Raw genomic sequence first — 27573 nt, forward strand, 5'->3', positions numbered from 1 at the left:
TGTGTCCGCAGCCATCCTTCAGCATGGTTTATTATATTTGCCGTACGTGGAATGCTGAACATGAAACACCGTGACCTTGTGACGTAAGACGTGGCCATCTGTAAACAAACTGTGCTGCATCTCCTCCCCAGAGATACTCTGTGGGGCCTTATCTGATAGTGGGAGATAGCTCAGTAGATTAGAATGGATGAAATCCTCACGGAGGAAGCCTCTGGGAATAAAAATGTTCTCAATGGGTTTGCTGTTCTCATGGCCTCGCAGTCAGAGGTTTTGGACCGTCGCTGACTTCTGCAGAGATAATGAAAATCTTTGGAAGCCTGCAGCAGACAGTCAAAAAAGCCTTTCTCAGTGGACTGAGATGACACTAGAACACTCATTTACTTTGATTTTATGATACGGGGGCTTCTTATATTGCTGTATTAATATGTAATACCCACTTTTGCACCTTGGCTCGTCTGCGCATTTGGCTCTAGGTTCTATATATGGCCCATTTATAGTGTGCGCTGCCATTGTTAAACAGGATTAGATGAACAGAGTCGTACTATCGGTCAGTGACCTCTGTTGGAGAGTGTCTGCTAATGGCTTCAGTTCCTTTGTTGCATCCTGACACTAACCTCAACAGGCTTCTTGCTCTCCATTTTCCATTTTCTTTTGTTCGAATAAAGTGAATATCAACAAAAAAAGTCATGTGAAAGGGGTTTTGCTCTTCACTCCAAGTGTAATCAGGTGTGTGCTGTCAGCCAGAAAAAATCCCATCTCACAGAAAAAGGTTCTCTCACTGACGAAGGACAAAAGGGGCTGCTTAGATGCAAAAAGAGGAAATGTATTGAAAGTGTCTGTAATTAATATTTTGACACCGACAAAAGAATCACAAGACCACTTGTATGTGAAGAAAGGGTCGCTTTTAGTGCTACCTTTTGGAGTTTGTTAGCCTCTTTCTCAATATTCAATGACGTCAGCGTTCTGGTTAACTTGCGTTCAACAAATATTTATTTGATTAAAACGTTCTTAAAAATCCCTGTACTCGACCTGATCAGAACCAAACATCATGAAGACAAAGGGACTAGCTGGGGAAGTATTTAGAGGGTTAAAGCTGAAAGTTTAAAGACAGGAGCTGACAAAAGAAAAGTGAATACTGGATTTGGAATCATCAGGTGGTAACAGGCACGACTGCAAATTAATTATTATGTTTCTCCCTAAGATGACATATCAGCTTTAATCAGGTGATGATAATATGTTGTGTTGATACGTTCTCTCTGATGTTCCCATGTGGCAAAGATCTCTTATTGCAGGTCTGAAAGGAGTGACTGTAGAGGACAAAGAACTAAAGTTGGCATCATCTTCATGTTCAAGTGACAAAGACTTAAAACTACCAACTGAGATCATAAACTGATATGGAAACTGTAATCAAAAGTCGTATCATTTTCCCATAAGCTTACATACATTGTGACTTCTCTGAACTCTGCTTGTATCTTATACAGTCATGCATGTGACTTCTCTCTCTTCCTTCATTTCATGTCAACTCTCTGTATTGTTGACTTGCTAATCTCTAAAAGCATACAACGCAAGAAAAAGAAAAAAAATTATGTTTGTAGGTCAGCTATAAAGTTTTAGTTTAGAAGAGAGAGGTCAGCAACGTCAGGATGATGGCTGAGCCTGAGGAAGCACACTGTAATGTTTGTCAAGGACAAAGTCACCATGTAACATTGTTTTTGAACACATCTCTGCCTCAGTGGGGACAGAAAGAAAAAGTAGAAGCTAGGTCACATCTGCTTTTCTTAACATATGCTGACTGTTGTTGTGAAAGGTCCCCACAAACACTCAAACCAAGACAAAGACGTGTCCTCTGTCCTGAAGCTACGTCCTGAGGAACTTTTCCTTCGTCCTGTCTGTTTCAAACTACAAATCTCAATTAACCATAACTGCCATTAACTGCACACACACGTTCACCTCTATATGTACCCCAACAATGCTGCGTTGATTATCTATAAATATTCATAAATTGGCTTGATAAAAATTCTTTATTTTCAGTGTTTCATTTTGCCCTTTTTGACAGTATTTCCTTTATTGCTGAAATGATCTAATGTTCCATCAGGTATCGATAAAGATCTCTTCTAGATAGAGACTGTCAAAGATTTCTCTCACACCACAGATTCTTTTTCTTGATGCAACGTCGCTCTCTGGTGGTGACTTCTTAAACTTCTCAATTATAAAGTTTTTTTTGTTTTAATATACCTGTTTATCTTTAAGTTCTGCTGTGCATTAATATTCACAATATTTTAATATTTTATGTAAAGCAAATATTTATGTTTCATGTAGGTCTATGGTGCCATGACAGTGGACAACTATCGGGTCAATATTGTTAATTGCTTATCCAAATTTGTTTTAATAGACAGACATAATTAAGACAGTCAAAGTAAAATCTCATAATGCAATGTTTATAGAGCTTCACGAAAAACTGATTAGCAGATAAATGCAAAATACCTTTATGATACACTACCATCAGGGAGCCACCAGAGGTCCGTGTGTTGCTGCAGAAAGGGGCTCTCAAAAATGATTTGTAACCTTCTCCGCACTAATTCACTGTATTACAACTGTCACAGCGCCAAAAGGAATATAGTTTAATCTATAAATCATATGTATGAATATTATTAATGTTGTTTGCAAGTCCTAAAAAAAAATCTCTGAATTATAAGTAAACCTTCCAGCACTCAGTAAATAATTTGCCTTAAACGGTGATTTTAAAGTGTTTCTTGTCTAATTCTAATACATACAACTAATGTTCGTGTCACATTTAAAACAAAGTCATGTTGAATTAACGTGAATAAATCGAAAAAGCTTAGTATGATTAAAAATAAATGAATGGAGAATTATACATACATTTTATTCACTCATTACATATAAACTTAGGAGGAACTTCTACATAAAATAATGTGTTATTCAAGTATTACACACAATAGTAATGCAACTGAAATATGTTGTTGTGTCTCCTGTAATAAATCACACATCTAGTTTATATATGTTGGCTCAACATGATAGAAAAACATTGCATTAAACGTGACCCTTTATTTAATTTATATTGTAGGGTAATAATGATGATACTATTTAATGTGTGATCAAAATACTTAAAGCAACAGTTTCAGAATCACGTTGATGGTTCAGTGTCTTGTAGTGAATGGCGTCTCTGTCTGAGCCACTCTGCCCCTCTATCACTTGTTTCTGCACTATGTAACTTCAGTGGGAGGGTCAGATCACAGTGTTACACACACGTTTACTTCAACATACAAGTTGTCAACACACTTCATTGTTGTGACGTAATGAGATTTGTTTGTAGTTTGCACCTACATTACATCTGACACACTGTTCAAAGCTGGGATTTGTATTTTTAGGACAGTGGTGTTGCACTCAGAAACTGTGGGGGGCGCCAAATCACCCTAAATTCTGATATTGATTTCTACATAATGTTGCTTTAATAGAGTTTTAAACTCAAATCGATCCATGGATAATGCATATTGCATATTAACTGTGTTTCATGATAGCAGCTAACGTCATGTTTCAAACACCGGTTGCCAGATAACACCACCTTCTGAATGTCAAAAACATCCTCTAAAATCATATTTGATCTAAATAGAGTCAGAAATCATCATTTGCATCATATTGATATGATCCCGGTATGAAATCGTACACTCAAACAGATTGTTGTTGTTTTATTATTTCCTTTGAAAGTATCTTGCACATGTTTCAAAAGGCAGGATGTGGTAGTAAAATAAAGCATTCACACCATTTCTGAGTCCAAGAGAAAAGCAGACAGACCCGAGGAGTCATTTTGAAGCGCGATCAAAAAAAAAATAATTTTAGAAAATCACACCTCACAGTCTCTGTGATTCTGAGGTGTGAAAACAAACCTGTTGGGAAATGTTCCTCCTTGTGTCACATTGACAAGGAAAAGTCCCTCCAGGGGTCAGAAGTCTGTCAGGTCGCTGAGGTCAAGGCTCCAGACGCTTGTTTTGCCAGTTTACTACGCGATGCTTCCGTCTACAAAAAAAGAAAAAGAAAAAGAAGACAGAAGCAGGAGTGGGAACCCTGCTTTAAAGGCGCCAAACAATTAATTAATCAGATGGTATCCCATTTTTAAATCAAGCAACATGACAAGCCTGTGAGTTAAAGTGCTTCTTGTTACGTTTTTCACAGGCCTCAGTTTAGATATCTGCTATCAGTGTAATCAATCTCATCACTTAATTTCCTTGTTCGCAGTGTTTATGTGTTGTCTCCATTGAGCCTTGTCATTCCGCGGCTACAATAAACAACCTGTTGAGGCAGGGCCAAACTGTAAATACCAGAACATCTATTTGCAGTAAATCAGTGTTATTTACTACTCCGTTCACGCACCTTTGTTTCTGTGGAGGCGGCAGTGACGTGTTCAGGGAGTCAGATAAAGGGTATTTCTCACCAACGCTTTCCTGTTATTTTCCAGGGTCCTTTGTTTGGTTGCGAGGCCTCGGCCTGTCGGTTCTCAGGGGAACGAGAGGAACTTTCGGGCCCGAACACTTATGAGCACAGACTGCCTCCCATACCTGTCTGTATCACTGTGTGTGTGTGTGTGTGTTTGTGTGCGTGTGTGTGTGTGTGTGTCACCTTGTCCTTGGACAAGGCGATACACCCCTCCACTGAATTCATGTCATTTTCTGGGAACTTCATCCCTTTTTGACAATAATGTGAACGTGTAAAGCTATGTAGAACAGGAAATTAACATTTGTTACACATCAGTACACCTTAATTTAGTGCTTTTGATTCATATTTATTGTAGTTAAACGACAAATGGTAAGAAGGGAAACTAGCTGCATTACCTCAAAGTTTGACAATGCAGCTGAAACACAGATTTTAGGCAAAGGTTTTAAAGCCAAAAACTGCTCTCTGCCTTGCAAATCTTTTTTTTTAATCCCTCTTTTCACTGGAGAAACTGCTTAAAATTACAACAGGGATCATGAGTATAGAATAACACTCACTCACTCATACTCTTCTGTTGTATAAGCACGGAAAAAGATCACCCTATTTCAGCATTTGTCCCTGAGACACTTTATTATTTGATAGATGTTTAGGTGTCGAGCTTTCATTTAAATAATTGAATAAAGCTGGACAGGAAGCGTCGTCTTCCACCTCCAAACAAGGGCACTTGTATGTCACTGATAGATTCCCACTACTTTCGGAGTGTCTCTCGCTTTTTAAATTCCCGTCCTGGGCAGACACAACAACAACAGGAAGAAGGGCCATTTTCACAGGTGTCAGGAAGCGCAGGAAATAAACAAGCTGAATACTGGAAAACATTTTGTCGTACCCGTAAGAGTCAGAGGTGAGGCTAATAAGAGATATTTTTAACCCAAGGGTCAGCGTCGTTTTGCAGCTGGGGCCAAATTGTTTGATGTGCTTTTAATTTTAACGCTGCGGGGTGACGTACTTAAAGAGGACTTTGGAGAAAATTCATGTTCCTGTAATAAAGGGGTCACTTATCATGTTTGACGATGAATGACCTGAAGTTTAAAGGGGCTCTCTTTAACAATTTGCCACAATTTACATGTATTAATTGTGTTTTTTTTATTGGCTACATGTGAGCAGATTTTAACTTCCTCACCCCTCTCTTTTCCTATACAAGCCTGTGGACGATGTGTTTGATTGGATTCTCTTTGTGAAGGACTTGGGTCAGGTTTTCTGCGACAGTCCTGCTGATGTGACTCTATGCACGTTCCCAAGCCGCTCGTTTCCGCTGTGCTCACAGAGAGCGACAGCAGCTAGCGTTAGTTTAGAAATGGATAATAACAACATAAACTAACAACTGGAACAATACCACCAGAACCACACAGGATTCCCACAGAGCCCCTTTAATCCTGATTTTAAAAAAAATTGCAATGATATAGAGTATTTTATTCCATTTTTCAACTAATTACAGACTATAGATAAAATGTTTAAATGTATAAAACTTTTCTATTCAAAGAAAATATTGTAGATTTTTGGTGATCAGAACTAATTACTGCATGTATCTGTGATTAATATATTTGATTTAAAGCACCATAATAAACCTTACTGCTGTATTTCAGCAATCAAAGTGTTTGAGACTTCAAAGGCTGTCTTCCTCTTCTTTATGAAACTTCAGTAATTCTAAGTGTTTTCTTCAGTAAAATATGACTGGATGTTGAAAATGTGAAGAATTTCAGTCTGCTTGCTCAGGGAGTTGATTTATTTCAGTTCTTCTGTTCAAGTTGTCATCATCAGGGCTGAGAGAAAAGTTGAAAGACTTTAAGGAATGTTGGAAGGAAATTATTTCATATGCACTTCTTCAGGAAATGGCTAATGCAGTTGCTCAAAATTAAAAATCGTTCTCTTTCCTGACTTTTCTCATCATGACTAGTGACAGATTTATAGGCAAAGCTGCAACTCTCCCATCAGTAACAACGTCCTTCATAAAGCCAGTAAACATCCTCATTGCTCTTCTGCTCTTCGGTGCTATATGTGGTGAAAGCATTTTTTTCCATGTCTGAGAAATGTCTTCTGCATGGGAACAAAGATTATTTTCCCATTTGTGGAAGCTGAGAAAGTAGGGCGTTCCGCGTCTGAAGAGTCGAGGATGCCTGAAAGATTCTCAGCACTTTCTGCTCCACAGTCTGGATATTTCATGTCGTATCATCATGGGAAACCAGAATTCCTTCTACGCAGTAGACATACTTCTATCTTGACTTCTTTTATACTGTTCAGAGAAGCTTCCCCCGCCCTCTATAAATAAATACCACTCTTGCTATCCAGATAATAACAGCGACTCTTCTGCCCGTCTCTACGTTGGATGCCCACTGCTCGTCAGGGAGGGCTTCAATACAACAAACTTCAACTACTGTCTGATTGTATTTGATAATAAAGATTCTTCTTCTTCTTCTTCTTCTTCTTCTTCTTCTTCTTCTTCTTCTTCTTCTTCTTCTTCTTCTTCTTCTTCTACTTCTTCTTCTGTGACATCCTTGTAGATATATTGTATGAAAGTCTTCCATGCTCTTACTCAAAGTCAGACAGTACTTGACTTTTATCCATTGATAACCAAAGTCGCAGGGATTTTCTTCTCAATTCACTCACCTGGTGTATTCATTCACTTTTCCAGCACTGATAATAAAATACTGTGACTTATTCTATAATGCATGTCAATGTAACACTTGTATAATAACCATCATTAATAATTGGTCAACTTATAGTTGATTAAACTTTAGTTAATAGTTATATCACTCATAACAACCAATGAAATGCTTTATGAACCATTTATAAAACCATTATGTACTGTAAAGTTGTAACTAACTAACTTTATACGTGTTTAATAAATGGTTTCTTAAATAACAATCTGATAGACATCAGCCTCTACAGCATTTATACAACCATGCCTTAGTGGTAAAGGGGCTTTATAGAAAAAGCATAGAAGAACTAGAAGAATATCCTCATGAGATGAAAAATGATCTCTTGGCCTATTTACAGTTATTATACAGTGCTGGAGTGACTTTACCAGAAGTCTCTTTTCTCTTTTGACTCACTTTTTAAGTCTTCTGTAAGTGAAAATTTCAGTTTTTGCAGGTTAAATTGACTTTTTCCCACTTTTTTTCCCCCATATTTTGCACATTATCAGGTGATGTTTGTAGTTGTTCTGTGTCTTTAATCTCACAGCTCATGTATTTTTGGAGTTACACAGAGAGATGTAGGTCACGCAATCAGCTGAATGGCATTTATGGACATCATCCACTGTGCGCTACACTTATTCCAGAATCCATTAACATTTACCTTCAACTGCCAACAGTCATTCGTTATTATTAATGACCACATTATAAAACCATTCAATAGCGTTTTCTTAGTTTTTTTTTTTTTTGTTTTAATACTGCAGTGTCTGTATCAAATGGTGCATTGCTAATTACATTCATAGATAATTAGCCAGCGAAAATCAATTGACAAAAGTCAGTGATAACTTTGGTTTAATTAAAGAGCATTCTTTACATTGGCTGGTGTCATATACATGATATTTTCCCAAGTCGGCTTTACATCTTTACAGTACAAATAAAATATCCGTATGGAAAAAAAAAAATGAATTGATAAAAAATATTGCTGTATTTAGTCTGAAAATAAATGCAAGGCCCTTTTAACGTGACATTAACTCTCATTTTCTCAACAATAATGCATGAAGGCACACTTAATGAGAGGATGGGAACAGACTGCAGGATCATTTTAACTAGCTTACTGTATAAACAGATGAACAGAGACAGAGAGAATCTGGAAAGAATAACATAGTCTGCATATTTCATTAGAAAAGATGGTGACAGTGGTGGTGAGGGACCAGATAAACATTCCAAATGCCGTAAAAAAGTTGTTTTTTTTCTCCATTGTTTAACATAATAAAATATATCTTTCAGTTCATTTATAAGTTAATGCTACATTTACACTGAAGAGATTCAGCCTGGTCAGCGCCTGTCAGCGAGGGTTGAGCCTCTTCTGAGCCGTGGATCTGTCTGTGTGTTGGTCCGTGCTCTGGGCGGTGCTGACCTCTCCTGAGCCCACTTCGACCCCTGGAAACACAAAGAGGAACGATTCAATTCATCTCGCACCAGAGAGGCCTTTCCAGAAGTTGATTTAGTTGATTTGGGAGGACATCTGACAGGACACACCAACACTGAGCCAATCTTTGTGGGTACATTTACCTGCTTGCGGCTCACTCTTCAGGTTGCTGGCGATTTTGGCGAAGAATTTGAGGGTGAGACAGGCTCCCGTCTCCCTGTCACAGATGCCACCTTTGCAGCTGCATGTCTTGCGGCACTCGACCCCGTAGGTCCCGTACAGGCAGTCTGTAAAGACAGCAAACATTCATTTAGAGTAGTCTGAGCAAAGAGATGGGGGGGATGCTGGTGTATGACTGGATCTGATCTGGGCCCCAAATCACAGTGATCAAGAGAAATGTGACAAATAGACACACAAAAAAGCAAACTGATGAAAAATCCAAGCATCTGATGATCTAATCATCAAGTTAAACCATGATGGACACATCTTCTCATGTGCCTCTTCAACACTTACTCACATGGCAATGATGCAACTGCTATCTGATGTGATAATTCAGTAAACAGACCCTAAAAACACTGTGATAACATGCTGCATTTGGTGCAGCAGGGCATCACATAGTCAGAGTGCAGCCCACAGGCAGAAACAGCCCACCACGGGCAGATCTAAACGCTGCATGTGAACGCACCTTTGCAGATCCCGTATTCGTCCCCGTAATCGTCCTCGTCCTTGTAGAACTCGCAGAATAAGCCCGGTCCGCACTTCACCCCGTGCATCCCCGACACGGTGCGGTAGCAGTGCTCCCCTCTGCCCGCCGCACAGACCTGACAACAGCCGCAGTCGTCCAGGACGGTCCGTGCGCAGCGCTGCGTCCCGCCGCACCGCTCCGTGTTGCATCTGTCCGGGCAGTTCACCGCGTACTTGACATTGGCGCCCCACGCCTCGGCATCCCGCACCAGAAGTGAGGACAGCACAGTGATGAGGAGAAGAGACATGACTGGGATGCGGTCGGGAGGGGGGCCGCAGGCTGGAAGGCTGGCTGTCTGTTCGCTTGGATCGTTTTCTGGGGGGAGAGCCGGAGAAGCGGAGCACCTCTGGAGGACTTGAGTGGAGTGACCTGCGGTTCATCAGGTTGTATGGTTATCAGGGATGAACAACTTTGTTTTGCACATGACTTGCCCTCGTCAATTTCCTCATTCCGGTGTTGTCGTCCCTTTTTTTTTCTTTTTTCTTTTCTTTTTTTTTTTTTTTGTCAGTCAGGCCCCTTTTTTAGAGATCCGGCTTGGAAGTGGGATTTACTCTGGACCGCCATCCAGGAATTGAAATTCGTGTGACCTGATGTCATAAGTTATCTTTGGTTTGTTTTTGTGTTAGGCAGTGACGGAACCCCCCGATCCAGCGGCTCTGTCCTGACTGGCTCAGCTTTGAAGGGTTTTATGTGAGGATGTTTTCACAACGTCCCATGACTGGAAGTCTTACTGACAGTAGAACACAATAAAAAGATCAACCAGATTCAACTGAATCATATAAATAAAAACATAAAAATGAAAGAGGTCGTTTTCTTGAGTTAAGGTTATGTGATGTTTTAAAGGGAAATTAATTATTTGACATCACATCTCAAAATGAGTCGCAATGAGTCTTTTATCATATTCAACTTCTTTTTTTCTTTTTTCTTTTTTTTTGTTTAACAATAAAGAACTGACAAGTGGCAGACTCAAGCTGTCTGAGGGGAAAAGAAGAAAAAAAGCCATGTCTTCATAGTGGAGGGGCCACACAGAGGGCCCTGCGTCACGTTTCCTGCCCTGGACTGAGACAGTAGAATTGCACAATATAGTAAAACAAAAATCAAATTGTAAATATTCTGACAGTATTGTGACCGGCATATGATTGACAAATTTAGTGTGAATGATTATTTTTGTAGCATATATATATATATATATATATATATATATATATATATATATATATATATATATATATATATATATATATATATATATATATATATATATATAGCCTGGTTTGGGGGTGTATTGTCTGCAGCAGAAGCTAAAGAGACAGAGGGAACACTAGAGGCAGCAGTGTGTCTCTACGATCCTCCCACTCCTCATCGACTACAAGGATGGATTATAAATCCGTCTGCTACTTCAGCACCACAGACAGCGCCATGAATTGATCAATACACATCCCAGTTACTGATATCTGGAGCCATCCATGGGCCATAGATTCTAACTTGCACAAACCTCAGGCCGATAAAGAATTCAAGGGGCTCTATGTAACAATTTGTAGTATTTAACATGTGTTTATAACTTTTTTATCGACCATACGTGAGCAGATTGAAACGTGAAGTGAAACAGGAGACCTCCTCTGTCCGTCTTGGTTGCCCATACAACCCCTTGGAAGATTTGTTTAAGTTGTTTAATGCTGCCACATGGTGAATTTCTCCGTGAAGGACACGGGTCGGATTTTCTGCAACAGTCCAACAGATTTGGCTTTATGCATGAGTCCGCTAACATAACAAATGACTGGCTTTGACAACACAGAAAGTTCCATAGAGCCCCTTTAATGACTAAAGCAGTCTAGACTAACATATCTGGCTACAAGAAAAGGAGATGAAGGTTAACAAGGAAGCATTATGGTCATTTGCCCACAAGAGGGATGGCATTTCCTGCCACCCCTCTCAAATCACCTATACTGACTTGAACAACACCATAAAGGCACTTCCTCACAAAATCTTGCAAATTCCACCAGGGCATGTTGTCTTTTGTAACATGTGACCACTTTTCAATGAACCATTAGATTCCAGAGTGTTTAAAGTTTCTCAGAAGAATCTGTCCTGTATTGGTGTTGATTTTTTAAAATTTGTTGTCAAGCAGGCCTAGATAAAACACACAAACTGTCTACAAATAAGACCAAATTGGAGCTGCTTTAATTGGGAATTTTAAAAAAATGGAGCATTGCAGCTCTATAGAGTTGAGACTATCAGAAGCTCTTCAAGGAAATAATCAAAATCTAAGTGGAAGAGGGATACTTATCCCTAGTGAATTTGTTACCTGCAGTAGATGGCCGCCAGCTCTCCCCTTGTGTGGAGAAGCAGTGTGTAGCACTGTAAGGAAGCTTTGTACAGCTGAAACCATATCAGCAGCTATATAAATTTTAGCCACAAGTACCACCTATGTATAAGTTTAAGTGTACACTGTGTCTTAAACCTCTCAAACCTGTGTCTCAACCTTAGAACTTCTGTTTTTTCTATACTCTAGAAGAATGTAGTGTCAAAGCAAAAAAGCTGTTTGACGGCAACATAATTCACTAAAAAATGTTAAAACATAGAGTACATGAAGAGGATATAAATATTTTATTCATTTTAGGTGGCTAAAATATGTATTGCTGCTGGTAGGCTGCGTCTCCACACAGACTTTTAGGTAAAAAAACAACAACTGGGTCCTACATTTCCCACCATGCAATGCTCTCTCCATGGGGCACAGAGGACATTTAAAGGATAGTTCATGAGGTACTTATCCCTAGTGAGTGTGTTACCTGCAGTGGATGACCGTCAACTCTCCCGACCGTCATTTAATGCAGGTAACACACTCACTAGGGATAAGTGGCTCATACATCCCCACATCAAGAGACCTGAACTATCACTTGAAGCATCTTTTTTCACGAGCTGAGTGGTATCAAAGTATCTCAGCCGTGTGCAGAATAAGTGGAATGCCCCTTTAAATAGCCTGGCCCATTTTGTTCCTGTATTCTGTGCAGAAGCACTTAATATCAATAAAAAAAGAGAAGCTTTTAGATTTTGTGTTACTCTCTGGTTATTTGTAAAACAGTAAACACACACTGGACTGCGTTCAGTCCGAAAATATAAGAAAAATAAAAGATATATGACTAAAAAAACCAAACCAAAACAAAACATGGCAGTTACCACTCCTGGACACAAGATGGCGGCACCGGCTGCCAGCTGTGATGAGAAAGTAAAGCCAACGAAGAAGAAGAGGAAAGAGGAGAAGGTTGATATGATATTCACGTCCAAGGGAGACCTCACTGGGACGGGACAGGTAACGCAAACCATTAATCTGCGGGGTTTTTTTTTTCTTTACAGCCAAGGTAACTTACATGTCTGCCGTCTGTGTTATCTTCATGGTATTCACCTGAACGTATCGACGCGACGCCGACGAGCCGCGGGAGTGTTTAGCTGGGAGCTGTCAGCCGACAAGCGGAGGGGCTTGGTCGGGTTTTTTGACAGCCATGGAAGCAGACTAGCAACTGCACTGCAGCCAGCGTTAGCTCAGCTGTCACCGCAGATGGAGAATAATATTACCGGTGTTTGTGAATGACACGGCGGAGGCTGTGTCTTAAATTCACATATCTGGCTGTTTATGTCTGTGTAGCTTAACGGCTTCAGTAGTAGAATTCGCCAACGTTTTTCTAACGTCTGAGATGTAAAACCACATCAACGTTAATGCTACGAAATGTTGACAGACGCTTTTCTAAGTAAGACGACGGATAGCATGGCTGGATAATGTCGTTTATTGTGTGTTTTAATTCAGTTATCCTGTCCGGTTGACGTTGTTAGCTTTAATGTCCAAGTCAATGTCCAACTTCTGACAACATGACATTGTCGGTGGTCTGTAACGGTCTAACGGTAGCTCACTGCCTTCTTCTTCCCCCTGCAGCTCAAGATAACTAAGCTGTCAGACATTTATGTAGCTCATGTTAAGATACACACACAGCCTTTTAATATCACCAGTTCAGTGCTGGCATGGGCAGATAATTCATTTATTCAACAGTCATCTGCTGTGTGCATCCATTGTCTACCTGCTTATTGTGGTGAAGTGTTGTTGTGGCAACATAAAGCGTCCTGTGGCCCGGCGACTTCCTCCAGCTCATTTTTGGATGGCACCCACGGGAGATGTAGCCTCAGGGGCCCTCCTCCCATCAGAGGGCCCCCCAGGTGCTTAAAACACCTTGACTTTGCTTCAGTCAAGCTGAAGCAGAATGACAGAAAGGTCCTCCCCAACAGCTGAGCTTCTCATTGTCCTCTAGACCTGACACCTTTACACTGAATTTAACTTGGCCACATATATGATCGTTATTTAATTAACCGATTAGAACTTGTGATACCAGGTCTGCACAACTGATTGATATAAAATGAATATTGCAATGTGCTAGGGCTTGGCAATACGAAGATACAGTGTCATAATTGTGATGTGAGACTATATATATTGTCTTAGATTTTGGTTATCGTTAAATCGTGATGTCGCATTAATGGGGTTTTTCCTGGTTTTAAAGGCTGCTTTTTATTAAGTGATGTCATTTTCTGAATGTACCAGACTGTTCTGCATGTTGTAGTGCTTGTCTTTACCCACTTAGTCATTATATCCACATTATTGATGACTATTTATCTGTCATTGTGTTAATGATTTATGGAAAATTAAATTGTGACCACTGTAGCAGAGGGGTATTCGTCTCCCAGTTGTAGCATTAATGCAGTACTTTTGATTGGATTTATAAAATGTCTAGGTGTAGCTTATAAATATTGGAATATCATTTTCATGCCATATCTCCCAGCCCTGCTAAACAGCATTATAATGAGGAATTGTAGTACTGCAGATATGAGCTGGTCTCCAAATCTTGTTCTTCAGATGTGAGTTAACAAGTATGTTTGGTAGAGACCCCATCAGATGTCACACCATTATGATTTTAATAGTTATTTTCTGTGAAGACTGCATTACAGTCTTATCATTCTTAGTAATTGTGACTCAAATCACAAACACTACACATACCTGATTACAGTAACCAGCCATCCGTATTGTGTCAACTTGTGTTATTTTGAATGTGATTCCAGCAAAAAAGAGTCAGTTCCCGGCCACACATTTCACTTGCGTTGATAGATTTATTAAAAAATGTCGATGTTGCTGTCACAGAGACCTTTCTCAAGACATCATGTTGTACAGTCTCAAAATAGAAGACAGCACGTCTAATAAAAGGTCTTTTTGACCTTGTTTAATAAATCTATTAACGTAGAGGTGATAAGTGCACATGGTTATTTAATCTTTTTCTCTTTAATTAGGTTTTTTCGCTGTGTACTAAAAGAGATACACCGACAGGTGTGCGTGTTGCCTTCGAGCCACTTTACTTTAAGATGTGAGCCAGTTTTACTGCTGCTGTTCCCTGATATCACTTAAATTGACTTGTCTCCTGATAACACATGTGGCTGCATGTCTTCGATGTCAATTACTGACATTGGAGTTTGGTATATGAATGTTTTCATCATAAGTCTTGAGGACAGCAAATGAGCCCAGTCATCAATCTTTGTTTTTATTTTATTTTATATTGCTTACTGGCAAGTTTCTGGGACATTTGGCCCAATTTGTTATCTGTAATCACTAACAGGTAGTTAGCTATGTTTTCAGTGTGTACAGTGTATTGTAAATACCCCAGATGGACTGATATTGGTGAACTGAGGTTCCAGTGTGTCCTACAGTCCCTAATAGTTTCAGAGATGATTGCGCCTCATGGTGGTTGCTTGCAGTGGTTGTCTGACCGAAGAGCCTATTACTATATCAATGCTTGCTGTTATTTTTGGCCAGAGTGGAAACCATATAGCCCTGCAGGCCTCAGGCAAGGCAAGAGAGATGAGGCTCTGTCACTGTGTGTACTATGGTCAAAGAAGTGTCATGCTCACATGTTTAGCAGCCTGTTGTTAGCTTTCTATCACACATTTTAAACCTAGAAGAGGTCTCAGCCTTGACCAGAGAGTATGTAGATTTCTTTATCAAACAGCAGATTTTACCAGTTAGGTTAACACTACCTTAGTTGTTATTAAATGTACTCTTTCATGCACTTTAGTGAATGAATGTGCTTTACCATGGGAATGTCATGCGACTGTTATTCCCATGAATGCTAACTATCATATTGTGATTGTCATGGCATGGGACTGTCACATTAACCTTCAGTATGGATTATGTGGTTTTGAATTAATCCACTCAACAAACCCTTGTATGATTATCTAAATGCTAAATGGGAAATCCAAAATCTGTAGTTCTTTGTTCCAGGAAAGCTTTTCCTGTGAATGTATACCATTTCCACTCTATAGCAACAACAGACTAGCTCTTTATTTCTTCAGAAAGCAGACTAAAAATGCAGACAGACAGTCAGACAGGCAGTCAGACAGACTCAGGTTTGGTGGGGCCTCAGTGGTCTTTACATGGGATTGTATTTCAGAGCATCAGGTGACCAACTTGGAGACGCTCGCTATGATTACTTCATTTCGACTGAGACGGAGAATATGAATGAATTAGCAAGGGGGATCAGCTTATTATCACTCATGTGCCTAATCTCTCAAAGCAGGTTTCACTCTTTGACTGACCCTATTATGAAGCTAATAATAATAAACCAAATCAATCCCTCTGCATTGTGTGGCATTACAGCTCGTGAGACAAAAGTCTCCCTCATTATTAGTGTGGGTGTGTTGATTAGCTGTTACAGAATCATAGGGTGAGCTGACCTATTTCAGCAATACCCACTGGGTTTATGCCACTAGCCCGGATGTAATGTATATTGGAGAAGTGCCAACACTAGGGAGAAACCTGACACCTTTACACTGAATTTGCTTGGCAGGAAAACGCATTAGAAGATTGGCTCCCAGCAGCAAATGTTGCCTGTAAAATAATAATGATGAGAAATGACATGGGAATAAAAAAGAAACCATTTCATAACTTAAATCAAGAGTTAAGAAATGGTACTTGTGAATTTTAAAAACTTTCCCCGCTCTGTTTTTCAGGTGTACATCCGACTTTAGATAATGCCCAGACATGGTGCCTTGTCAGACCCATGTGTTGCTGAAGTGGCAGGAGCACTTCAATAGCTCCTGGGCGGCTGAAGACAGTGTACAAACAGCCAGGAGGCATGGAGCTGCTGTGCTCTACAACAAGCTCCTTCACAACAAGGAAGTGGTGACTCTAGCTCAACCTGTTCAAGAGCTCGTCGGCCCACGCCTGCCAGACTTCGAGTGTGAGTCCAGTGCCTCGGCGGAGAAGGAAGAGTACCTGTCATCCTTGCTTCACAGCCAGCGATGGCTGGCTCACCGCATGCTGACGCAAACCTCCTACACCTTGGGCCTCCATCACAGGCTGGTAGTTCTCCAAAGGATCTACTACGCACTTCACAGCAAATACCATGACAAATTCCGCGTGCAGCTACCCTCTCAGTCCACAGACAGTGGCACTGAATGTGGGCAACTTGAGCTGGCCTCAGAGCCCTGCCTGCCAGGGGGAACATCCAAAGTAAAGTCAGGTACAGACGTTCTGATCGAGATGGGTGTGAGGACAGGTTTGAGTCTACTCTTCTCGTTACTGCAGCAGAACTGGAGATATGCAGCCTCAGTGCATCCAGAGTCGGTACTTTGCAATGATGTGCTCGCCACGGCGTCCTCGGTACTGACGTCTCTGCCACCTCTCTCTTTGGCCAATGAGAATAAAATTCCATCAGTTGGGCTGGACTGCCTGGCACAGGTGGCTGATTTCCTGAAGAAGACATCAGTGAGCAGCGGGACTGGTGGGGCGGACCCGACCGGTCGGAGGCTAGCATTGGAGCTGCTGCTCGGCCTGGCCATGCAGAGAGGCTCTCTAAAGTTTCTGTTGGAGTGGGTGGAGGTAGCCTTGGCTGCTTCCATGTCCTCACCCACCTCTTCACTGTCTTCCTCCTCCTCACTGAGCCCCCAGCAATCATCTGGTGTAGGCTTTGATGTGATCCATCAAACGCTTTTCCAAATGAGGCAATATTCGGTAAGGGGAAAAAAAATGTTGTTTCCCTCCAGTTTGAAATAATCATGCTTTGTCTTTATATATCATTAACTATAAACTATGTATTTGTCACTGTTATTATTTACACCACTGGTGTGTGTAACCTGTATACTAGTTTTACTTTTCTTTGTCCTGATATCATATGGTTATTTAGATTAATCTGTTTTTGGGGCCATAACAGGGCATCACCTGTAGTAATCGCCCCTGTTCTGATTGTTTGGCAAACTCTTATTTCTTAACAGAGCCTCATAAAGAAAGGCAATCGATAGCCTCTCAGAAGGTCAGATATGTTGACAACTCACTGTGAGTTGTTCTCTACCCATTAAGACTGTCTGTGGTTGTTCTGCTCTGCCTTGCTATGTTACTTAATTGTTAGTAATTTTGCATTAATGCATTTCCATTGGCAGTGATAAATGAGGCCCATTGTCTAGAAAGCAGGAAAATGGCTCTCCATCCCTGCTGCAGGCTGTCGGCCTCATCTGAAGCTTCGAGTGATGCATTAGTGTGCAGATAAGGATTAAGATTGAGTCAGTCTCACTGCCCTCTCTTGATATGTGTATTGAGTCATCCTGTGGCAGGCTAATCAGCTTTGCAATATTTCTTCCTCAATTGACAACCGTGGCTGTGTATTGCCAACATTATTGTGACAGATTTTTTCCTGTTTCCTACATCATTTTAAACAGAAAGCCCCAAGGAATCACACACGTTTCTTCATCTAAGGACTAGGTTTTTTTTTTTTTTAAACATTTTTGTCTTTCTTGACTTTGCCATCTGTCTTATGATGCAGTGACATATCACTAAATGGGTGCATGAATTTGTTTGCATCTATGTTGAAGGCTAAACATAAGTCTTTTTTCCAGGGTTTCCGTGGGGACTCCGTTAATACTCAGGTGCTGAAGAAGGACGCAGATGGACTTTGTCGACTCTCCCAGGCAGCCCTCTGCCTGTTTGAGGAGGTGAAAGAGATTGTAGTCACATGCTCATATACACAAAAAATATAGCCACTATTAGGAACTTTTATGCTTTGCCGTTACTGACTTTAATCCTCTCTTTTCACAGATTTGTAATCTAGCATCCTACTGCCTGTGCTCCTGCAGCACTGAGGCAGCAGCTCCTGGCACAGAAAGCGACACAGTCATGGTGTATGTGTGGGGCAGTAACAGCAGCCACCAGCTGGCAGAGGGAACCCTGGAGAAAATCCTGCTGCCAAAGCTGACTCAGGGCTTTAGTGATGCTCAAATGGTATGGCTATGCATAAAATAAAGACCAGCATTTTTACCATCTTTCAGGTTTACTTATATTTGTACTTAATTAATTATCATTCTTATGGTTTAGAATATACAGTGGAGTGAAGAATACATAAAAATGTGAAGAAAGAAAGAAATTTCCCCTTTTAAACACCTATAACAGAATCACTGCAATCTGTTGTATTGACTTCCGAACACGTGGGTGGGAAAAATTGACAGTGTGCCAGAAAGTAAAGCCTTTTTTTTTAAGATGTATTTTTTGAAATGTAATGTTACGCTACTTTACATCTCACTCTTTAATGTCCTTGCTTGTATCCATTTTGCTCTTCTTTTAGATTGAGGCAGGCCAGTACTGTACCTTCTCGGTGTCTGCAGATGGCTCAGTGAAAGCTTGTGGGAAAGGCAGCTACGGCCGGCTGGGGCTGGGGGACTCCAACAACCAGTCCATGCCCAAGAAACTTGTGCTGGAGCCACATAGGAACATGAAGAAGGTGTCCTCCTCCAAGGGCTCTGATGGTCACACTTTAGCCATCACAATAGAGGGAGAGGTAAGAAGTTAAATCCACCACTGCTACATGTTTCACATATTTGATTTTCCTAATTTGTCACTTCCACGTGTGAGGGAAAGTCTTTACTTTCTCATGAATTGTAAAATTTTCCAAAATTCCTATCAGGTGTTCAGCTGGGGTGATGGAGAGTATGGAAAACTGGGCCATGGAAACAGTGCAACACAGAAATACCCCAAAATCATACAAGGACCGCTGCTGGGCAAAGTAAGCAAGCAAGCAGAAAACCCTGTTTTTGGGAGGGAAGATGGATTCAGAATTTACCATGAGAAAGCCATGTGATTTAACATAATCTATCACACATTAATGTGTCTCCGGCAGGTTGTTGTTTGTGTGTCTGCTGGCTACAGACACAGTGCCGCTGTGACGAATGATGGAGAACTTTACACCTGGGGAGAAGGTGACTTTGGCAGACTTGGTACGTATTTTTTTTTCTCAAGTTGCTTGTGCTTATTTGTCTCAACAGTTTCAGTGAAATCCCTCCTCTGGCATGTAAGCAACAAAGATTCTATTCCTCCTCTGTGCAGGTCATAGTGACAGTCAGAGTCGAAACATGCCCACACTGGTAAAGGACATCAGTGGTGTGGGGCAGGTGGCCTGCGGCAGCTCCCACACCATTGCTGTGGCGCAAGATGGACGCACTGTGTGGTCCTTTGGAGGAGGAGATAATGGTACGTTGACAAGTGATGTACAATTTAATTGAAGCCCATACTGCAGTGGCTGTGTTTACTGGTAGGCTTTTGTTATTACAGAATATAAAAATTTGCTTGAGCAGGAATCTGATTTCAAGGATATAACTCCTACTTTGTTTATTTTTAAACCAATGCTGGTACTCATACATGACTCACCCTTGTAGGTAAACTAGGTCATGGAGACACCAATCGTGTGTATCGCCCCAAGGTCATAGAGGCCCTACATGGATTCATCATCAGGAAAGTGTGTGCTGGCAGCCAGTCATCTCTGGCCCTTACCTCTGCAGGACAGGTGAGATGCAGCGTTGTGGATCAGACATGAGTCACGAATGTCAGAATTGGCTATCAACAAATGATGCACCTACAGCTGTTTGACAAAACTGATCTGCCCACCAGAAACAGACATTTTTAACCAAATCAGTGTTCTCTTTGTGGAAAACATTATTTTGAAAGAGCACATTAACATTCCCTCATACATAGATAAAGAAATGACAAGGTTGATATGTTTTCCAGTAATTCACACATTTGTGTTTAATCTTATTTATTCAGGTGTTTGCATGGGGCTGTGGCTCGTGTTTAGGATGTGGCTCCTCTGAGACCACCTCTTTGAGACCCAGGTTTATAGAAGACCTGAGTATCACCAAGATCATTGATATCTCATGTGGAGACAGCCACTGTCTGGCTCTGTCCCATGGTAAGAGACCTTCAGCAGTTAACAGACAGTTATTTAGATCATTTGTGACCTTGCTTTCAGAATGTTTTCCTTAATTTGGTGTGTAAGTTTGTTAATGGGCTATTGAGAGTGTGACTGTGTGTTGTTCACCTTTCATCAGAGAATGAAGTGTATGCTTGGGGGAACAACACTATGGGCCAGTGTGGGCAAGGCCACACTTCAACACCGATTACCAAACCGAAGAAAGTGCTTGGTCTGGAGGGGGTATCGATCCAGCAAATCACTGCAGGCACTTCCCATAGCCTGGCTTGGACTGCAGTTCCAACCGACAGGTAAAACCTCATCTTGATGGAAACCAATTTGTCAGCCAAGTGTCAGTCCACTCAGTGAGCAAAGTCTGATTATTTTTAATGGTTGTGTCCCCTTTGTATTGTGAAGATCACTCTATTCCTCTACAACATAAATATGTCACTGTGGCATTTCTGTATTGCAGCTTTTCAGTGCTCATCTTTATTTTAAAGTGCTGAACTGTTATTTTCTCATCCCCTCATCAAATTTGTGTGTCTACTTTATCAGTCCTGACACATATGTGCTTTTTCCAGGCAACTGGTGGCCTGGCACAGGCCTTTCTGTGTCGATTTGGAAGAGAGTACATTCACCTACCTACGCAACTTCTTAGAAAGTTACTGCGATGGCATCGGCGATGACACACCCCCTGCCCCGTTCTTGTCTAAAAGGTATGAAATCAAATTGACCCAGCACTCAGTCAGATTATACTGTATAACTTCTTACAGAAGATTTTTATCTTATGACCCATTTTTAATACTTTGTTCGGTATAGAATCACCTGCAGAGAATGTTATGTTTGGCCCCTTGAACTTGTTGCATAACCACTAACAGAAGGACATGTTTACTTCCCACACACTCACTTCCCCGCCGATCTACTCAATAGACACTCCTAATGCTCTCTGTGTGTATTCCTCAGGGACCACCATCAGTTTCTCTTGCTGTGCATGAAGCTGCTCTCCATCCACTTGTCCTTGGCTCATGCGGGGGGTACTGGTGCTATGGTTCTGGGAGCTCAGGGCAGGCCCCTCAGAAACCTGCTTTTCAGACTCATAGATACCAACATGCCAGACTCCATACAGCAGGTACACTTGACAGTCTGTCTGGGTTATAACTGTAAAATTGAATGAGCCCATGTTTACAAATTTCAAGTTATTTATTGTTTGCAGGAAATGCTAACCCTTGATATCCATCTGTCCTCTCATGATGTTTTGATACCTCAGGCGGTTCTGAACACACTGTCCATTGGTGCATCCCTGTTGCTGCCTCCACTGAGGGAACGTACAGAACTGCTCCTGTCCCTCCTTCCTCAGGGCCCTCAGAGCTTAAATGTCCTCTCCAAAGGACAGGTATGCGGAAATCTTTTGTGCTATTTCAGAAATTGCCTATGCGCACATGTAGTAGTACTAGTTATGGTGATTTTTGTGCTTTCGTGTCTCAATACATTCATCAGTCAGAAGTGTGTTTTCACGAAAAATGTTGTCAAAAACATTTGAGATAAAGGCTGAGACAGTTAAGTTATACAGCCATGGAAAAGTAGTCTGCCTTACCTCATTTTAAATACGTCTCTGATCGAGATAGTTGGCTAGAACATGGATGAAGCTTGTGCCAACTTTGAGCGTTGCTAGGCAATATGTGTTGAAGACTGCTTGAATGTGAAAATGTGTTTCCTCTTGTTAACCTCACATTTAAATGATCAAATACCAGACAGTTCTCTCCTCATCTTCTCTTGTTCAAAGCGTCTGCAGTTAGACATGGTCCTCAGCAGCCTACAGGATCAGAGCCATGTAGCTTCTCTACTAGGTTACAGCAATTTTGGGGAGGTGACGGCCCTCGGACCCCCTCTGACACCAGCTATGCCCGTCAGGCCACCCTCTTCATCCAGCTCTGTTGAAGCCTATGACCCTCTGCACTTGGCAGAAGTGCTGCTCAGAACCCTGCTCCTCAGTATTGGTTTTTACACGGTATGAAAAAGAGGACCCTGTATGTATTGTTTGTGTTGAATTTCCTCATTTTGACTAGTAGTGCATTGTTATCTCTGTCAAATCAAGTTGCCTGTTTTCACACGTTGGATATTTCGGTGCACATTGTTTGTGAGTGATGGACTCCCCCACATTCTTTCTGTGTTCATACAGGAACGAGCATTTGGGGAACTGGAGAAAAACAGTGACAAACAGCTATCAAGTGATAGTCAGGGACAGACTGATCCTCCCTCTCACTTCCACCAGCTGCTGTCCGGACTTCATAAACACCTGCTTGCCCATTGCTACATCCATTCTGGCCCTGAGGTACATTGCTCAATCGGCTACATGTGATTTTACCCACAGCTCTGTGGTAGGGTTGCAATAGTTTTGAGATTATCAGGGTATGATAACTGTCTCAAAATATCACGGTATACAGTATCACACAGCTATTATTATTTTTAATACTATTAGCAGTTACAGTTACCCATAGGGGAATTAAAAAATGTGTTTTCTTTGACTGAACAAATGCTGACAAACAAAAACACATGTTAAAAATGATGACATGACGGACATGAAATGTTCACCATGATTCCTCTGGTCTTTAGAATGACAGCAGTGTAACGCTGCTTCGAGAGCATCTTTACCTGCTGCTCCCCTGTGCAGCTGAGGCACTCAGAAGATCCACCAAACTGTTGAAGGAGAGTTCTCTGGATAAACAAATAATAAAGAAACTGCACAGTAAGAATAATGGCTGTTTAAAAAGTGTGTGTCGTTGCAACCAAGATACCCAACTGTCCCACTTTTTTCTTTGTTATATGCAAGTGTTTGCACAGATCTCAGATAAAGTAAAATATTTTCCCTGAAAATGATTTATTTCCCTTTTTTATGTTTTAATGACACATAGACAGTGTCAAATGTGTGCATATATATGTTGAGTATTTGGGTCAGCACTGAGGTGTCAGTTGGTTTGATGACAAGCACTTATAATAAGATCTATGATTTAATCCTCTGCTTTGCTTTTTATATGTGTTGCCTGTCTGTATTCCTCAGTTATTTTTATCAGTCATTCTATTCCCCCTCTCTCATCTCAACCCCTGTCCCAGTGGTGTTGTACAACTCAGTGGCTGGAAGCCTGCTGTGCCAGGTAATGTACTCCTTGCTCCTGCTGCCCCTGGCCATGGTTCAACCCCTCCTGAGCCATTTACTGGGCTTGTTGGAGCACCTCAATGATTTCAACAGGTTGCTCCCAGAGACAGGCCTTCTGGAGGAACAGGAACTAGGGATTGAGGCTCAGAAAGGTCAGTGGAATTCTGAACTACCAGCTTGACCTAAAGATTTTTTTCCTTCCATTATTTTTCTTATCAGTGGTTACAACAGTGTTACACTTTCAGTCAAAGCATAGCCATATTATTCACATAAAACAACAGACTGGTTTCACAATGCCAAGGGATCTCCCTTACAGATAAAAGTGAAGAAAGCACATGCCTTGGACAGGAGCAACAGGAGGAGGAGTGCAAGTGGGTTTGGCTGCTAGATCTGGAACGCTCTGTAGCATTGGCAGTCGGCCGTTGCCTCGGTGGTATGCTGCAGGGCCCGCCGCCCTCACTTCAGGAGAAAACGTCAGAGTTCTGGCTATCAAATGTCCTCCTCAGGAACGGCCTTGAGATGGACTTTGACCAGCTAGGTAGGAGAACATACTGCACACTCTTATCTGTCATGTGTGCTAATGTTTTGGAAAAATAATACCGACTGAATTTGATGTTCATTCCAAGAATAAAGTCACACCAGTGCTTTCACATTCTTTTTTGAACCACTAATTATAACACCATATTGTACGCTACATTGCTACAGCAAATATTCTTAAAGTCAATGGGTAAAGAGGATTTTACATAAGATACTTTTCCAATATGTGAAAGAGGATATAAACAAATGTTCTTAATGTAGTATTCATGTTTTCATTTGTTCACCTGGCCTCTGTCCAATGTGACACTTTGTCCTGTAGACTCTAGCATGGTGTGGCTGACTGAGGTTGTACTGCTGGGCAGTAGTGATGCCAGGCTGGCAGAACTCAGTCTGAATGAGGATACCAGGACTCTACTGGAACTGGCACTGGGATCCTCCAGAGGAACAGCAGGTGGATTGTGGCGGAAGATGGAGGAGTATGCTCGCAGCAAAGGTGCTTTTACCTTTGATTATTATGCAGCTGTACATATTTGAAGAATTCTGGTCTTTCGGCTGTGTATTTTTCTTTTTTGTGACTTTGATGTTATTGTGTTGTTTCGCCATGGGAGCAGAATGGGAGAGTGGAGGCTCTTCAGGGGACTGTTTGCTTCAGACTGTCTGTCGCTGCAGCCTGGCTGCCCTTCTGAAACACACTGGGCTGCAGAATGAAGCCTGTTGGCAGGACAGGTCAATAACAGAGATGTAATACTTACTGAAATGCATTTTATTTTGAAATCTTTAATGGCTACTTCTGGGTTTATGTCTATAAACTGACATTTTTAAAGGTTGGTTTTAGATAATTGTTGTTGTGTAAGTGCACTGCTAATTATCCACTTTGCTTTGAGACAGATATGAGCCCTGTGAGATGCTTCTAGACGTCTACGAGACAGTTTATAAAATCAGAAGCACTCTGTTGGCACATAAAAACTCCCCAAGGACGTCACAGGTGCAGAATGCTGCCAAACAGGTACCATTACTGAAATGACTCCACTTTATATCTTAATCAAATTTATATGTGCAGCAGTGTATTTTTCACAAAGTTTAACACTTCATATGACACAACAGAGTAATTTTAAACAGCACAAAGTTTAATATTTATAGTGTAAATCAACAACATTACAGCAAAAAAGCCAATTATTGCACCCTTACTTTTATACCTTATGTTCATTAGGGTTTTTTTTTGTGCAATTGTCACCACTATATTAAAAAGGACGTGTTGAACGTTGAGATTTTTTTCAATTGCAGACAAATCAGTCTCCCCAAAGTCCTGATGCAGACAGGCCAGAGCCAAGCACCTCAACAGAGGTGGTGGAAAAAAGTCGTGAGCAGCAGCCAAGAGGTCAATGCAGCCGGGAGGTGCAGGTGCCCCCAACCCCAACAGCAAACCACAACCAAGAAGAGGTTACAGAGGAGGACACGTTTGGCAATAGTCGTATGTACCTGTCAGGTTAGAAATGTGTATCTCTCTTTTTATATAACAAATTTTTTTTTTTTTTTTAAACACTTGTTGGCCAGCAAACCCAGATGACAAACACACAAATCGTCCCTACAACACATCTGATCCTCAGATGTCTGTCTTGTCTCTCACAGAAGTCCTTGAATCCTTCATGGCCACCCGGGAGGCCATGCAAGTGCAGCAGAACGTGACAGTCTACGAGTCCTTCGGCACCTCCACCCTCCCCAGCAGCATGGAGAGCCCAATCAGCCCAGATAGTGAGCTGGATCCCAAGCAGCAGTGGGACAAGCAGAGGGAACCCGAGGAATGTTTGTCTTTCCCTGCTGTCTGCCATCTGGTGGTGTCCCGCTGTCTCTTCCTCCTTCTGGGGATCAGACCGGCTTGGGTGGACCCAAGCGAAAGGGAGGATGCTCAGACTGTGAACAATGGAGCAAGGTAGCGTTTGTGTCAGACAGAATTTATTTTTAAAGTGTTGTTGTGTTTTCTGAACTGTCTGTATCATATTACTTACAGGAAACCATCAGCAGAATTCTTTATGATGTCTGTAGACAGCCGAAAACAAGTAAGTCTACTGTAACAAAATGTGAGCCCACACCTCCTTATCAGTGCTAATGTATTGTCTTTATCTTACTTAGTCTGACCAATCCAAAAACTCCCAGGGACAGTCCAAGAATAAAATGGGTAGGTGGAATATGTTTACTGCTGAAATATTTGTGCAGTCATTTTTTTAAGACACGTTATACCCTATAGTAACATATAGTTAAGATAAATATCACTTGCATGTGTGTCTAGCAGCCTTGATCGCTTTGCTGGAAACAAATTAAACATATAATCATTCATCCCAAAATCTTCAAGCGTTTGTGGCATCCAGAATGTTTAGATATTTTTATTGTGTAATGATATCAAGTTGTTTGTTGGTTCAGCCGAGATTATTGTGCTTCAAGTCCACATTATAAGAAAGAATTCAGCTAAACATTTTAAAGTGAGTCACTTGCTGGATTATTCCTAGTTGACTTTGCTTTTGTTAGCAAGAAAAATCACACCAACTATTTTCTCATACATAAATTCACACTGAATAATTAACACTGTTAGAGGTGTTAATCATCATCAAAATGAATATCAGAAAATACAGAGAGAGTACAGACCCTAATTCTTCTGGTCTGTCTGTTCCAGGTTTACCTCTGTGTTCTCTGGGCATTATGAAGGATGCTTGGGATCGCCTGAGACAGTGTATCAGCCCGTCCACCTCTATGACCCACTGTGGCAACAGCACTTTGCCTATTCTTAACCAGGTGTTCCACTTTGTCTGTGGGAGCCTGATCCACTTGTCACCCTCGTCACCGACGCTGCCGGGCGGACACAGTTGTAGTCAGGCAGATCCGAAGGCCATCGCTTTTGCCATATTGCAGCAGCAACAGAGAGCGGAGGTAATACAGATTTCCTCTTTTAAGCATTACAGGCAAACATTAATTATTACTGCTGAGGAATCAGAGCTGCAGCTATTTATTATAGCAATGTGTTGGTTTTCATCATATTTGTGCTGTTTAAGTCTCGTTTATGTAATGGCAGAAAATAATCAGCCACATGGACCCAAGTATAGGCAGGGCGGGGTTAAAGAGGCAACTTTACAATTTAAACCAATTTAAATGATCTGAAATAAAATCACAATATCCTGAAATTGATCTTTCAAGAGAGGACTTTTCCTGTGTATTTCATGTCAGGGTCCGAAATTATCACTCAACAAGTGCCAAATGCGGGTGGCTTTACCATTTGGTGAGGTCTCTCCACCACACTGACAGTTAAATGTTTGTACCAA

The 27573-nt window shown here is 41.2% G+C and overlaps 2 protein-coding genes across 14 annotated transcripts in view; one reads left to right on the top strand and one right to left on the bottom strand.

Moving 5' to 3' along the window:
- Positions 1-7974: 7974 nt before the first annotated feature.
- On the bottom strand, positions 7975-12950 carry esm1 (endothelial cell-specific molecule 1). 2 transcript variants are annotated; one of them, XM_037116517.1, is made up of 4 exons: positions 12717-12950; positions 9254-9682; positions 8712-8855; positions 7975-8579 (listed from the first exon to the last, which is right to left on the bottom strand). In XM_037116517.1, the coding sequence occupies exons 2-4, from the start codon at positions 9558-9560 to the stop codon at positions 8485-8487; spliced, it is 546 nt and encodes a 181-aa protein (XP_036972412.1). In that variant the 5' UTR covers positions 9561-9682; positions 12717-12950; the 3' UTR covers positions 7975-8484. The 2 variants fall into 2 exon arrangements, with proteins under 2 accessions (XP_036972412.1, XP_036972411.1); XM_037116516.1 differs by having other exon boundaries at positions 12682-12950.
- Positions 12285-27573, top strand: part of LOC119029585 (probable E3 ubiquitin-protein ligase HERC1) — a 41316-nt gene continuing 26027 nt past the window's right edge. For 3 of the 12 annotated variants that reach the window (XM_037116510.1, XM_037116514.1, XM_037116509.1), the window contains exons 1-27: positions 12360-12623; positions 16352-17354; positions 18233-18328; positions 18432-18614; positions 18955-19167; positions 19294-19392; positions 19507-19603; positions 19713-19856; positions 20042-20169; positions 20427-20571; positions 20711-20882; positions 21153-21287; positions 21535-21700; positions 21839-21964; positions 22355-22579; positions 22751-22903; positions 23185-23317; positions 23683-23877; positions 24042-24263; positions 24582-24755; positions 24874-25003; positions 25151-25268; positions 25547-25748; positions 25892-26192; positions 26271-26319; positions 26393-26438; positions 26931-27184. In XM_037116510.1, the coding sequence (XP_036972405.1) occupies positions 16383-17354; positions 18233-18328; positions 18432-18614; positions 18955-19167; positions 19294-19392; positions 19507-19603; positions 19713-19856; positions 20042-20169; positions 20427-20571; positions 20711-20882; positions 21153-21287; positions 21535-21700; positions 21839-21964; positions 22355-22579; positions 22751-22903; positions 23185-23317; positions 23683-23877; positions 24042-24263; positions 24582-24755; positions 24874-25003; positions 25151-25268; positions 25547-25748; positions 25892-26192; positions 26271-26319; positions 26393-26438; positions 26931-27184 (4878 nt within the window). In that variant the 5' untranslated portion in view covers positions 12360-12623; positions 16352-16382. Of the gene's footprint in view, positions 12624-13038; positions 13060-16351; positions 17355-18232; positions 18329-18431; positions 18615-18954; positions 19168-19293; positions 19393-19506; positions 19604-19712; positions 19857-20041; positions 20170-20426; positions 20572-20710; positions 20883-21152; positions 21288-21534; positions 21701-21838; positions 21965-22354; positions 22580-22750; positions 22904-23184; positions 23318-23682; positions 23878-24041; positions 24264-24581; positions 24756-24873; positions 25004-25150; positions 25269-25546; positions 25749-25891; positions 26193-26270; positions 26320-26392; positions 26439-26930; positions 27185-27573 lie in introns of those variants that run through there. The other 9 variants (XM_037116505.1, XM_037116507.1, XM_037116503.1 and 6 more) reach the window with 9 other exon arrangements.

Source organism: Acanthopagrus latus, chromosome 12 (genome assembly GCF_904848185.1).
Source record: "Acanthopagrus latus isolate v.2019 chromosome 12, fAcaLat1.1, whole genome shotgun sequence".
Classification (NCBI taxonomy): domain Eukaryota; kingdom Metazoa; phylum Chordata; class Actinopteri; order Spariformes; family Sparidae; genus Acanthopagrus; species Acanthopagrus latus.